The sequence below is a fragment of the Ovis aries genome, chromosome 13 (assembly GCF_016772045.2).
Source record: "Ovis aries strain OAR_USU_Benz2616 breed Rambouillet chromosome 13, ARS-UI_Ramb_v3.0, whole genome shotgun sequence".
Classification (NCBI taxonomy): Eukaryota; Metazoa; Chordata; class Mammalia; order Artiodactyla; family Bovidae; genus Ovis; species Ovis aries.
Window position 1 is genome coordinate 78602162 of NC_056066.1, and position 13793 is coordinate 78615954.

General features: G+C 58.8%; 1 protein-coding gene across 8 annotated transcripts in view; it reads right to left on the bottom strand.

The window, feature by feature from the left end:
• Window positions 1-262: 262 nt before the first annotated feature.
• Window positions 263-13793, bottom strand: part of RIPOR3 (RIPOR family member 3) — a 75504-nt gene continuing 61973 nt past the window's right edge. For 6 of the 8 annotated variants that reach the window (XM_060397094.1, XM_060397093.1, XM_027977317.2 and 3 more), the window contains exons 12-22: window positions 12280-12409; window positions 10294-10866; window positions 8899-9029; window positions 7957-8080; window positions 7331-7466; window positions 6579-6740; window positions 5774-5935; window positions 5080-5282; window positions 3881-3964; window positions 1940-2030; window positions 263-1519 (exon numbers count right to left, since the gene is read on the bottom strand). In XM_060397094.1, the coding sequence (XP_060253077.1) occupies window positions 1416-1519; window positions 1940-2030; window positions 3881-3964; window positions 5080-5282; window positions 5774-5935; window positions 6579-6740; window positions 7331-7466; window positions 7957-8080; window positions 8899-9029; window positions 10294-10866; window positions 12280-12409 (1900 nt within the window). In that variant the 3' untranslated portion in view covers window positions 263-1415. The remainder of the gene's footprint in view (window positions 1520-1939; window positions 2031-3880; window positions 3965-5079; window positions 5283-5773; window positions 5936-6578; window positions 6741-7330; window positions 7467-7956; window positions 8081-8898; window positions 9030-10293; window positions 10867-12279; window positions 12410-13793) is intronic. The other 2 variants (XM_060397095.1, XM_060397096.1) reach the window with 2 other exon arrangements.

Sequence of the window (13793 nt, forward strand, 5' to 3'; positions counted from 1 at the left end):
ATTAGACAGGGCCCAGGGCCAGAGAAGGGTGGCCTCCTGGTGTCTAAGGAGAGAGGACTCGGGGTGCCTGGGGAGACTCCAAGGGGCGCCCTGCCCCAAGACCACCCTCCGCTGCCGCCATGTCTATGGGAGAAGCCACTTCAGAGTCACGTTGGAAAGGGCCCTGGGGAATGGGGCGGGGGCTGAGGGTGGCCTCTTCCTTCAGGATATTTGAGAAAACCACCACTGCCTTCCGTGTGTCTCAGATAGAGTGAAACACCAGTAAAAAGTTATTTTTATTGAAATTTCAGAAAACATATCAGCAAGGCAATAAATACTGAATTAAACCAAAAAAGCACAAGATATATACATGAAATGTAAATGAGCACATTTAAATTACAGAGCTTTCCAATTCCACTGGACTCCACATCCAGAACCCGGGTGCCTCTGTATTAACCCAGAAACATCCCAGGACACTCTGGGGTTTTCTTAAGACTTAAATAGGAAACTAATTTTCTCTCTTTAAACGTGATGTTCAGTGAAATCTTTCTTCAGACCAGCGCATGGCCTCTGAAGCAGTTTATTTAATAAGCCCTAAGTGGACTTGCTTCAAAATTCCATTTTGATTTGTGCTTCATTGTGCTTAGGCAGCCCGCCAGGCTCCTCTGTCCATGGAATTCTCCAGGCAAGAACGCTGGAGTGGGGTTGCCATTTCCTCCTCCTGGGGATGTTCCCGACCCAGGGATCGAACCCTGAGTCTCCCGCGATGCAGGCAGATTGATTACCGTCGAGCCATCAGGGAGGCCCCTCTGTTCTGACTGGCGAAGGTCAAAGCAAAGAACACTCAGCTTCTCGGCTGAGGCCCCGTCCTTGTTTCCTCGTGTCATACAACCACAGTGAGATCAAGGTCCATGGTTGGCAGGCCGCCCGGCTCCATGGGCGTCTGGGCTGCATGTCGGGCTGAAGTGAAGAGTGGACACCCTGGCTGGGCCCTCCCGCGTGCCCCCCGACCCACACTGCCTCCTTAGCAGGGTCAGCTGGCCTGCTCGCCACCTCAGTCCCAGGCTTGAGGGAACCAGATAGTGCCGAGCCGGCTGCCCTGCTGACTCCCAGCCTTGGCCTCCTGGTAGCAGGACCAGCCATCACTGACCTGCCTCTGCAACCTGCAGAAAGTCGGGCAGATGCTCAAAGCCAAAGGCAGACCGGAGTGCAGCCCTCAAAAGTGCCGTGCTTGCTCTGTCCCGGGACGGAAGTCCCACGTATGCCCCGGGGCTTCGTAACTGGCCTGGATGTTTAGGAAGCAGCTTGGCCAGTTGGTGCTTCTTGGGGAGCGCTCAGCCTGCCCCCAGCCACACCCTCCCAAAATCCTCCCTGTGTTGGGGCCAGGCTGCAGCACAGACAAGGACGCCGGATGTGAGCCCATCAGCCGAGGCTTTTTAAAAGATTGTGATTTCAACATCTGCCTCCTGGCCAAAGGCCACATCTCTCTGTTCTGAGCAGAGTCTGTCCATCTTCTCAAAAGCCAAGCGGCCTTTCTCCCCTGAAATATCAAGGTCGTCTGTCAGTGGACTGCTCCTCCGCCTTGCTCTCATCTACTCTGGTGGGCCACAGTGGCCTCAGTGCTTCCAGACGCCCGGGCCTCCGGGGCCGGTGGACCCTATGACCCACCCGTGTCCAGCATGGCCTGCCGAACCTTAGTCCCACCTTACATCTGGCCTTCATCCCCACGGATCATAAACGGGGCAGGTTGAGAGGTTAACAGAGCGCCTCTTGCCACCTCAACCATAAAGGAAACTTGCCCCGGCCCAGCGCGGTGAAGCGGGTCGCTGGCGGTGCCTGTCCTGCGTGCGGGTTTGTGTCTTTGGGTAGCTGACCATGGCCTCCCCAGCACAACCTCTCCATGGACCCTGGCACCCCCAGCCCCTGCCCACATTCGGGAGCACGGCACGCTGGACCTCACCGAATGACAGCGTGGTTTCCCGGGCGGCCACACGCACGGCCTCCACGTCAGACTGGCACAGGCTGGCGATCTGATCGATGCTTTCCACGCCCTGTTCGAGGTTGGGGGAAAGCAGGCCCCTCAGGGGACATTTTAAGGAACAGGCGTCTGCTTTCATAAACCCCTGCACAACCAGCCCTAGCGTGGTCTCTGCGATCTCAGCCCCTTCCTTCTCCGAAGGCTTCCATGCTTCTCACGAGGCCTCAGGCTTACTGAAGTGCCATTGGCAAACGTCATCTTTTCCACCCTGACACATTCTGAAAGGCCCACGTTGGAATAAGACCTGCTTTCTTCTGGACCTTTCTACCTCCTCTGCCTCGCCCAACCCTGCCCTCCAGGTCAGACCAGGAGAGGAATAACTAGTGTCCTGGTCCAGGCACGGCTGCCCACCCGCTGACCTCCAGCCCCAAGGACCGGAGTGCAGGCTAGCCCCCTCTAGTGGGCACCTGGTCACTCCCTGGGTATTTGATCATAACCAGATGGACCTCAGAATTTCCAGTCGGTTCCTTCCAGAAAGAATTTAGTCTGTATCGGACCATTTTTCATCTAGCAAAATGACAAAGAGTTTTTTTAAAATAAGAGTTACAAACGCAAATAGGAGTAAAACCAGCACCCCCTCGAATCTGCATTTTTACACAAATGAGTGTAAAGGAGGGTGTTGTCTCAAGAGTCTCAAAAGCATTTAGGGGCTCCCCTGCTGGTTCACTGGACAAGACTCCACCTGTCAATGCAGAGGACACAGGTTCGATTCCTGGTCCTGGAGGATCCCACGTGCTGCGGGGCAGCTCACCCCGTGGGCCACAGCCACTGAGCCCACACGCTGCGACAGCTAGAGCCCATGTGCCTACAGCCTTTGCTCCGTGAGAAGACAAGCCCCCCACGACGAGAAGCCTGCACTTGTCACAACGAGAGAAAGCCCGGGCACAGCCACAGAGACCCAGGGCAACCAAACATATTATTGTTTTTAATTCATATTTTCTGGCCCTGGGATAACACTGAGCACTAAGTCTAGCGTAAGGAAGTAATTCAGAACTCCATATAAATTTTAAAAGTTTTATGCACAGAGAGGGATAACTTTGGGGGAATTCCCTGGTGGATCAGTGGTCAGGGCTCCACACTTCCACTTCAGGGGGCACTGGTTCGAATCCTGATTGGGGAACTGAAATCCCACATGCCTCGAGGTGTGGCCAAAAACACTTTTGCGTTTCTGCATTTTACACTTTTTTCCGTTTATTTTTGGCTGCGTTGGGTCTTCACTGCTGCACAGGCCTTTCTCCACTTGTGACGAGCCGGGGCCACTCTGGCTATGGTGCCGGGCCTCTCGCTGCAATGACTTGTTGCAGAGTCTGGGCTCTGGAGCACGTGGGTGTCAGTAGACGTGGCACGTGGGCTCGCTGGTGGGGGTCCAGGGCTCTAGAGCACAGCCTCAATAGTTGCAGCGCACAGAATTGCTTGCTCTGAGGTATGTGGGATCTTCCCGGACCAGGGATCGAACCCCATGTCTCCTGCATTACCAGGTGGATTCTTTGCTCCTGAGCCACCAGAGAAGCTCTACACTGTTTTTCTACAATGAGCTTATCGTGCTTTTAGGAAATCTTAAATTGAGGCTATTAAACCATATAATCCAAGAGCACAGAAGTGAGCCTCTTGGGGCCACCTGCTTGCTCATAGAGCCAGAGCAGACGCACCCCAGGCCACTGCTGAGGGGCCTCCACCCGCTGAGCTGCTGGCGGAGCTGACGGCCGTTTCTGTACAGCCACCTCTTTCCAGTGCTTTTCCACTGCAGTGATTTTTTTTTTTTTTTTTTTTTGGTCCCAGTGGAATCATTTAGAAATGCACTAACTTCAGTGTTAATCACAACCAGGCTTCTCTCCATAGCCAGCAAGGGCAGGTTAGACTCACCCGGAGATGTCTTAGCGCCACGCACGCAGCTTGCTGGAGTTGTGCATCATTTTCAGTCAGGGCGTTGGTGTAGAAGAGCAAAGCCTAGGAGATAATGTGGCTGTGAAGGGGGGCTGGTGAGAGCATAACCCATGGTGCTGCCCACCACCCACCTTCCCAGGTGCTCACAGCCTGCGCACCCCGCGTGGAGTTGGAGGCTGTGGTACTCAGTTCATCTGCAAGCACTGGTCTCAGGACTTCCCTGGAGGTCCAGGGGCTACGACTCCACTCCCAGTGCAGGGGAGCCTGGGTTCCATCCCCCGTCGGGACTGGATTTCCATCCCCCGTCAGGACTGGATGCCACAGGCCACAGCTAAGACCAGTGCAGCCAAATACATATTTTTTTGAAAACTCATCTAGTGTTTACAAAATGCATTCTGAAACTACCATCTAGGGAAAACGCTACATCAGAGAGACCCGCTGTCCACGGGGGACAGCAGAACTGAACACAGGGAGCTTGGGTGAGGCCGCCGGCAGGAAAAGCATCTCTTCATCACCATTTCCGGTCACAGCTCTGGCCCTGCCCCATCAGTCACGTGACCGTGGCCATGTCCATCCAGCTGGAAAATAAAGCTGGTGCTCCCTTTGCAATATTGCTTTAGGGGCTCATAGGAAGCGGGCGGGGTCAGGGAGGGGGGCATGGGGGATGTGCCTGGCACTTGGGTGCGCCCGAGACTGTGGTAAGTGTTGCCCAGTATTGCCCTTCTCTGACCCCGGTGGGCTGGTCCCCTGAATCTAGAATAGTCACAGGGCCAGGAACCTAAAAGGCGGAGGGGTCCCGTCTCTTGGTTTTTCAAGTAAATCAAACACAACGAACCAGCCAGCCACACGTGTTAGTCGAAAGTAAATGAGGGTGACTGTCAGAATTCTGAAAAAGGAACGTTCATGCAGGTGACGTCTCAGTGACCGACTAGATAACATGGCTGTAGAAACACTGGGCTGGGTGAGCTGGCACGCGTGGGGCGTGCAGTCATGACGGCTTGGCAACCCGGCCCTGCCCCTAGGGCTGGGGCCGCCCGCGGTGAGGATGGCCACGCGCAAGACCGTGGTCATGTCGGGAGCATCTCGCGAGTGCAGCACCCCCATCAGTGTTTCTCCGAGACGAAGCCCGCCTGCCCCCAGCTCATATGCCCACAGAGGCCACTGCCTGCCACACTCACCTTTTCCCGAAAGCTCTTGTTTCTGGCCGCGTCAGCCAGGCGGGCGCTGGCTGCTCTGCACGCCCGGGGGGGTCCATCCAGCTGGAGCAGCGCCCAGGCCCTCAGTGTCTGTGGCAGGGGCTGGAGCTGGCCCAGCCGCTTCCCCTGCAGCTTCCTGACTGTCCTGGCCTGGGCCCTGCACTGCAGTTCCTCCGCGAGTGTTACTGGAAGAGACAAGAAGGGGGCTGCTGGGGTGCCCTCTGACTGCAGCCGGTCCGGGCAGCTGCAGGCTGAACATCAGCTATGGAGGAGCAAATCCCAGAATGCATCCTTGTGCTCACAGAGGCCCTCCCCAAACCGGTCCTGCAGGGGCCTCCTGGAATCTCCAGGAAGGCGTTCTAGCTAGGGGTCAAATATACCCTGAAGATGAATCAACGCCAGCCCCTACTTCAGGGACTCGGGCCAGCCCAGCATGCCCTCCTGTCCACTTCTGACCTCTGCTCTGTGCTTCCTACAACCTCCTGCCCTTGGAGCTCATTTCCACGTGGGCTGAACAGGGAATGTAATTAAATCAGGTTCTCAAAAGAACAGCTGGAGGGGAAAGGCATTCTGAAAAACTGGCTTCGCAGAGCCGAGACAGAGGGCTCCGCGACGGGCCATCCCCCGGCGTTACCGTGTTGCCTGTGGGGTGCCGGCCCGCCGCCCCAGCCCCTACCTTCCTTGGTGAGCTGGGCGAAGTGCTTCTCCAGGTCGGAGACGCTCTGCCTCCGAAGGTAGCTGTGAAACTGGAACCAGGTGACGGTCTGTTCCTCGGGGAGCCCGGCTCCAGGCAGCAGCCCGCCGCAGCTGACCACCTGCTCCAGGAGCCTGCGACAGGCTGGCAACACAGAGAGGGCGAGGAGGAAGACGGGGGTCTCGACCCCTGGGCGACGCCCCAGGAGCCCAGCCGGGTCAGTCTGGAGGCTCCGTGACTGCCCGTGGATGGGATCTCTGGAGCACCCCCCATTCCCACGAGGGACACACTCCAGCTGAGACCCCTCAGTCTGAATCCCAGAGGCAGGGCAGGTGGTTAGAACTGCTTAAGGTCCAGAACCACTGCCTGGAGTATGCCTGCCACCCTTCAGTGGTCAACACAAAGATGCTACAGCTCCACATTCCGGGGAAGAGTCCAGCCAAGACTCGTGATGCTGCTGTCGAGCAGATAGGGGCCTGCCTACCTTCCCCGGGGGCCCTTCTCTAAGGTTCTGCTGGAAGCTATGCAATCAACCGGTCCCCAGAAGCTGCACCAGCCCACGGACACAGGCTGCTCCCGGGGTTCACTGGCTCCCCGCTTCCCCGCCCTGGAAGAGCAGGTGCTATGTGGTCAAGTGAGCGATGCCTCCCTTTGATGCCATGCGGGCATCTGCAGGGGAGGCGGGCACAGAAGGGGCAGAAGGGAGGCCTGCGGTGGCGATGCTCCAGGCCCTGGGGGCTCCACACAGCGTTTCCCGGGGGGCGTGGGGAGGGGTGGGGAGGGCTACCTATCTCTAGCTGTCCCGGGTATTTCCCCCTGACTCTGTGCAGAAACGTCTTCTTGAGCTGGTCCAGCAGTGCTGTCCCCGGGCAGGACAGGGTGGTACCGGGCCCCGTGCAGCCCCTCCAGAGCTTCAGGCAGCCCCTCCTCCGCGTGGCCTGTGGGAGGACTGAAAGGCCGGGCTCAGAAAGCCACCCGGCGTCAGGGTAAGAGTGAGCAATGAGAGGCCTGGGGGATCTCTGCCCCTGGGACCCAAGGGCTTGGGGAGGGGGTCACAGCCTGGCCCCACGTGCAGGCGTCACCTGCAGAGACGAGCAGCCTTATCCGGTAACCGCCCGCCAGCCCCACGACACCCCCGGGACTGTGCTGCTCCCAGTCTCCCTTGACGGACAAGGGCAGGTCCCATGTGGGTGGGGTCCCAGCCCCTGTTGGGCAGCAAGCCATGTGTGCCTTGAATGTGTGCTGGGGATTCCTTCACTGACACCTACCCGGGGGCCTCCCCATTATACAGATGGGGAAGCTGAGGCTCAGAGCAGCGACTTGTTTGTCCAGGGTCACCCGGCTGACCGAAGCTAGCTGGCCTCCCTTCCCACCCCCATGGTGTGGATCTGGTCCCAGCCCAGCCACTCCCCCACTTCACGTCCCTTGGGTGCCATTGACTGTAGAGTGTCAGGAAGGGAGAGGAGCCCCCCCACCCTGCCACGGGCTTTCATCCTCATCACTTCCTGCCATTCACACGGCCGGATGGCAAGTACTTACTCTCCTCAATGGACATCGCTTTGCTGACCTTCTCAAAGTCAAGCACAGAAAGTGTCTCTAGAACCTGCTTCTGCTGCGCAGCTTCTTCCAGAAGGCACTCCTGGACCATCCGCGACAGATTAGGGGAGCCCAGTTTCTGGGAAGCAGTCCACAGGGCACCAGGTTAGCCCAGAACATGCCCTCTGAGGTCAGCTACTATGCCCATGACCCCCACCTGCCCCTTCCCTGTCCCTCCTATCCCCACAGTAGCACTGTCATCTGGGGATTCCTCCTCGCCAGAGCAGCTGAGAGGACAGGATGCAGGCTGGAGCTGCCAGGAGCCTGCCAGAGCATGAAGCCAACCAGCGCAGGCAAGCAGAGCCGAGAGAGGGTGAGACCCAATCGTGATGTTGTTTGCAACCCTGGATCCAGCTGGACCTGAAGCCCACCTCTGGGCCTTTCAAGTCTGTGAACCAAATCATTTCCCTTCTGAACCAGTCTGGATTGGAGTGCCAGCATCGGCCACCTAGAGTCACCACCACTGCCTTCGGTGTATGGCCTGGGCTGCCTGAGGGCCACAGGACTATTTGCCCCTCCCACCTTGAATCTTCCACCCCACCCCACTCCACCCCCAGGGCCTCGCCCACCTGCAGCAGTGCTTTGCAGACCTGGAGGTGAACCGTGAGCAGCACGTCCAGCTCTGGGGCACCAGCTGTGAGCTCCCTGGACGACGCTCTCAGCGATGGTGGTGGAGGTGGACTCTTGTCCTTTCTGAGTGGAAGTGAGAACTGGGTGACTGGTCCGTTAGCATTCAGCTGCCTCCAAGGACAGAGGAAACCCTCCCTCCCTGGAGAGCTCTGATCAGGGGGACCGACTCCAGGCCCCAGGGAGATGAAGTTAAACTGGGGAGAAAACTAAGAAACAGAGACGCGGCAAATGGGAGCAACAACTCACACAGAGCAGGGGCTGGGAAGGCCGCCCCCCGCGCGCCCACTTCCCAGCGTGTGCAATTGGCAGCAGAAGCCTGAGGTTCAAACGAATCCCTAGCTCTGGGACTCTGGATAAGTCTGCCTCCCGGAGCCTCAGTTTACTCGTCCAGAAAGTGGGGGCAGGAACCCCAAGCTTGGGCCACGGGGGGTTGAGTAACACACCAGCACGCCCAGCCCCGTGTCTGCTCATGACGGGCTGAGCCCGAGCCCCGAGGGGGTGGACGTGGCACCGCCCCCCAGTGGGGTCCCAAGAGGTGGGGAGAAATGTAACCCATTCCTGTACTTCTGTGCTGCTGAGCTGTGGGTGCCCGACGTGCTCGTGGGGGCGGGGCTGCGAGATTGCTCCGCGGAGGTCTGGGTTCTACTGCGCATGCCGGTGCCATTTTATAAGATTTAAAAAGAAAGCCCACTGCTCAGAGTGAAAGCTCAAGGCCAGCTGAGGTGTCCTTGTCTGCTCCGTTGGTCTCATGCCAGCAGGGCCAGGACCATAACAAAACAGACACAGAGTGGGTCCGTGGGAGATGCCGACGGGGTGAGGGGCCGGCAGGCCACTGGGCCCGAGGCTGGACGCCGGGTCAGCACTGGGAGGGGCTAACTCACCGCAGGCCCTGGGAGCCCCCAAAAAGGGCCAGCTCGTGGGGGGCGATGTGAGCGTTGAGGAAGGAGAAGCTTTCCAGGATGCACTCCATTAGGCTCTCAGTGGACGCGTGCTCCCGGTGAGCTCTGCGGGGCTGCGGGCGGACGGACGGACCAATGGCCAGGCCTCAGGGGTGCCCGGGCCAGGGGGTACATCCCCAGGGCCCTCCCCAAGGGGCCCTGCCACCCAGGGTGTGGGGCCTGAGGCGGACTGTTAACGTTTCCAAGAAAAAACAGAAACCTCGACTTTGTGGGGAGCCGCCCAGTGTTCAACTATGGACAACTAATTGTAAATTACTATGTAAAGACGGCGTGGGTCAGGCCGACAACCCAGGCCAAAGGGCGCCAGGTGAGCCTCTGGATTCCAGGTGTCTCCTCTCCCAGGGAAGCGTGGAAGGGGAGGAGTTTGGAGGCAGCCCCTGCCTGCGGGACGGGAAGGGTCAAGTCATCAAAGCCTCCCAGGGGCCGCTCCCCTGTTGCTGAGTCCCACAGAGTACATGGGGCGGACTCAGACCCCACAAGTCAGAACTGGGCTCCTGAAGGTTGATCCCAGGGAGAAAATCTTGAGCAGCAAGACAAGAATAAGGCTACTTGCAGATATTTCCTTGCTTGATGGGGAAAAAATGTATGCACGTGTATATATGCACGCGTGCACACACACACACACACACACGGCCCCCATTATTCACGGTAATTACGGCGCATAAAGTCACTGTGACCCCTGGGATTTGAAACTGAACCAGTCTTTGCTCCCACAGGAAATGCAGAGGCCATGAGCCTTGGGTCAACGCTTTTTATCCGCCCGTCAATACAGAACCTTGTTTTATGCGTCTGTGTGTGTGTGTGTGCGCGTGTGGTCACTCGTCTTTGACTCTGTAACCCCAAGGGCTGTGGCGGCCAGATTCCTCTGTCCATGGAATTTTCCAGGCAGGAATACTGGTGTGGGCTGCCATTTCCTTCTCCAGGGAATCTTCCTGACCCAGAGATGGAACCCATGTCTCGTGTGTCTCCTGGCAGGCAGATTCTTTCCCACTGTGCCACCTAGGATGCCTGTGTCTGCTTCAAGGCATCTCATTTCATATAGACATATCACTGACTCATCAACACTGAACTCAAGGCCAAGGCTGAACAAGGCTTATCCAACACACAGATTTCCTCCACAAGGTGCATCAGGAACACTGGCCAGCATCTCAGCCCAGCCCTTGGGGGCTGTTTCAAACAGCAAGGTCACCAAACCTAAGTACTGTGTGGGCCAAAAGTTCATTTCAGTTTTTCCCTAACATGCCAGGCTCCCTGTCCCACTGCCAGTCACGGCACCATCAGCAAGCAGGGCGTGCCCCCTGCAGAGAGCGCACATACCTTCAGCCGCTCCCTGAAGGTGAGGATCTGGTACTCCAGCTCCCGGAGCTGCGGCGGGGCAGGGTCCACGGACCTCAGTAAGTCCAGCACCTCCTGCAGAGGCCTCTCGAGGGACAGTGCAGGCCCACCCTCCGTGTCCTCGGGGTCTCCTTCGTCGGGGCCTCCCTGGCTCCCCGGGAGCGCTTCGTTGTGGAAGGGGGAGCCCCGTGACAGGTCGGGGGTTCCCACCCCCAGGTCTCTCCAGCCCGGCTGCTCCACAAACGAGCCCTCCGCCAGGTGCAGCATGTCCGGCAGGAGGCCCAGGGGTGGGGGGTCCTCTTGGGCCTCCTCTTCGATGGAGGTGTTGGGGCCCATGGCCGAGGGCAGGAAGCCCACATCCGAGGTGGACGCTGACGTGCTGGTCTCCGTGTCTCGGGGGTCCTCGGAGCTAAAGGAGTCCATCTCGGGCAGTTCCTGACTGCGGCTCCGCAGGCCGGGGCCCCGAAGGTCGCCGTCAGACAGGCAGCTGAGGACGGAGGGGGCCCTTGGCCTGTCCAGCGGCAAGGCCTGCTGTGCCCGCGGCTGCACAACAGACTGGAGACAGACAGACAGACAGGCCGGCCTCAGCAGCTGCCCCGGGGATCAGAGTGAGACCCCCAAGGGCGGCCCCCAGACATCTGCTCTGTGTACCCACAGCCGCGGGATGACGGGGGTCCACCAGGGTGCCTGGCACCCGGAAGCGCTGGTGAGAGCCTGGCACCTCTCCTATCCCACTCACTCACTCCTTTCCAGCCCCAGCCCAAGTCAGCTCTCAGTGAACCTTCACCACACCTTGCTGAGGGTGGTGCTCTTCTGCCCTCGGAGAAGCGAGGTGCGGGCAAGGAAGGATGGACGTGCGGGCATTTTAATCCAGGCCAGCTGACACGAACTCTGACCCCCTCTGCTGTACCCTCCCCCTCATCACCCAGACCAACGGCTGACGTTCCTACAGCACCGCCTGTTGTTCCAGTAAGCACTCCTCATTTACAAAGTCATTTATTCAACCCTCACAAAGCCCCGTTGGGGCAGGGCTGTTGGTTTCATTCCTCCGATACAGAAATGGAAGTCCAGAGGGGCTGAGTGACTTGCTCGAGGTCACACAGCAGATGAAACGCAGAGATAGATAGAATTTGGAGCCCAGGCCGTCTGGCTTCAGAGTCCAGGCTCCTGACCATAGATGACTCTATAACCAAAGTACGCTGGGACCATCCCGGCCGGACAACCAAGTTTCCTCTAAATGCACAAGCTGCCTGGCTCATCTTGAGCTGCCTTCCCCACCTAAGGTCCAGAGGAGGGCAGCAGGGTGGTCCTGCTCCGCATGCCTGGACCCTCCCGGGGGCATCGACACACACAGGGTGATGTGTGTACCAGCTTATTTACTGCCCGCTTGTTGGTAACAGCAAAAACTGAACCTCAGTATCTTATTAAATAACGTGCAGTTTTTAGCCAAATATGCAGCACCAACATGACAGAGAAGGTCTCCAGGGTGTCACCAGGGCAAGGGCTGCTGAGGGACGCAGGCTAGAGAGGCTGCATCTGCTCCCAGACAGCCTAGAGCCTCTCTGGAGGACCACGGAGGAAGGTGAGTAGGGGCACTAAGGAGGGGACCCAGGCCCCTGGAGGTCACAAGAAAGAGGTATCTCACTGCACACGAAGTCAAGCTATTACCTCCTGGAAACACGTTCCAAAGTGCAAAACAAACGAGGCCAAGGCCGTGGCCGGGGTGGTAGAACCATCTGGAGAACCCCACCCCAGTCAAGGCCAGAACCAAGTCCAGAGGCCACAGAACAGAGGGCAGGCAGTGAAAAAGAAAAGGTTCCCCGAAACACCCCAAACAAGGGAGGCTGAGCCCAAAGTTTGCTGCAGCTGGAGGTGCACTGCTGACCACGTGCTGACCCCTGGGGAGTCACCCCCCCAACCCCCAAGCCTAGCCTGCCCACACATCCCTGCCCAGGGAGGCTCACTCACCAGGTAGTATCTCTCCCGGAAGCTGGGGGTGTTTGGGGGTGTCCAGTTGTATAAGGAGCCCTTTCTGCTCCCTATGGAGAACTTGCCCGGGGGGCTGGGCGACACCAGGAAGCTCTCGGTATCAAATGGGCTGGAGGAGAGCAGAGGCCAGGGTGTCATCGATGGCCAGAGGCCATCGGATGACAGACAGGACCAGGGGACTTGAGACAGAGGCTCAGTGTGGGAGCGGGGGAGGGGGACAGGCACAGTGGAGGGACTCCAGGTCCCCACTCTGAAGCCTCCTGGAAACGTCTCAGATATCCACTGCCCCGAGGGTCCTTAGCCAGAGGGGCCGATGAATGACCCCTCTTTGGAGGCCCTTTGAGAAGCTCAGCAGAGCAGCCGCGGACACTCAGAGCTGCCATCTTCTGCATAAACCACGTCACCGCCCCCCGCAGGTTCCTCTCGGGTCAAGGGGCTCCCATCACAGTCCCGGGGGGAGCTGCAGACCCGCGGGGGAAGCACGGGAAGCGACGCTCCAGCCAGGCCCTTGCCTGTCCTTGGAGCTGCCAGGGCTGCGTCAGCCCTCCCTGCCTCATGGACACCAGCTTGCCTGTCTGCACGCTGGCCCCCCTCACAGCGTCTAAAGCCCAGCCCAGCCACGAGGGCCCACAGCCCAGGGGCCCCGCCTGGATGCCTGTCCTGCCTGCCCAGGGCAGCTATGGGCCAGCGGGACGCCCAGGTCCTTGGACCTTCCTGACCTGGGGTTGCAGGGCGCTGCAGGGCCACCCCCTGCCCTGACTGCTTGAGTGGTGTGCTCACCCCCACTAGACAAACGCAGGCACCGAAGCAGGGGTGTCACTCCTCCAAGTCCACCCAGTTCACCCCCAGGGAGAAAGGACAGCCTGGCCCCAACTGGTCAGAATGGGCACCAGAGTAGAGGAAGGGTGTGTCTGCCCCTTTGCTCCTGCAGCACCTACCTGCCCTGGGGAATCAGGAGAAGGGAATTTCCTCGAAACACAAGGTTTCATTTGGGGATTTAAAAAAAAAAAGGATCTCTGCTAACAAAACCCAAAACCTGTGGAAACCATCAGGATGGGATGTTCAGTGGAAAGCCCCACACTAGGCAGGGGTGCTTCCCATGAGCGTCCCCCATCCAGGGCGGTGGCCAGGTGGACTGCAGGGTGACCGCTCAGCCCTGTGCCTGGTGGGCGCTGGGGTCAGCGGGTAAGGAGATGGTAGGTGTAGGAGGGCGGAGGTGGGTTTCTCCTGGGAACCCAGCCCAGGAGGCTGCCATAAAGGGTCCTGGCCGCCCCAGTCTTTAATAGCCACTAATTCAAAAGTGGAAAAAAATAAGAGAATTTAAACTCGGGGCAGGCCGTGGCATGGACAGGGCTGCAGGAAGAGGTCTGGGCCCCTGCCTGTCTGGGGGGCAGCCTGAGGACTAGGGTGAGGTCAGGCCACCAGGGGGAGCCGGAGAGGTCTCTCCGCGGTCCTGGTGGGGGCGGGTTTGAGGCCGACCCCTCTCCCTACGC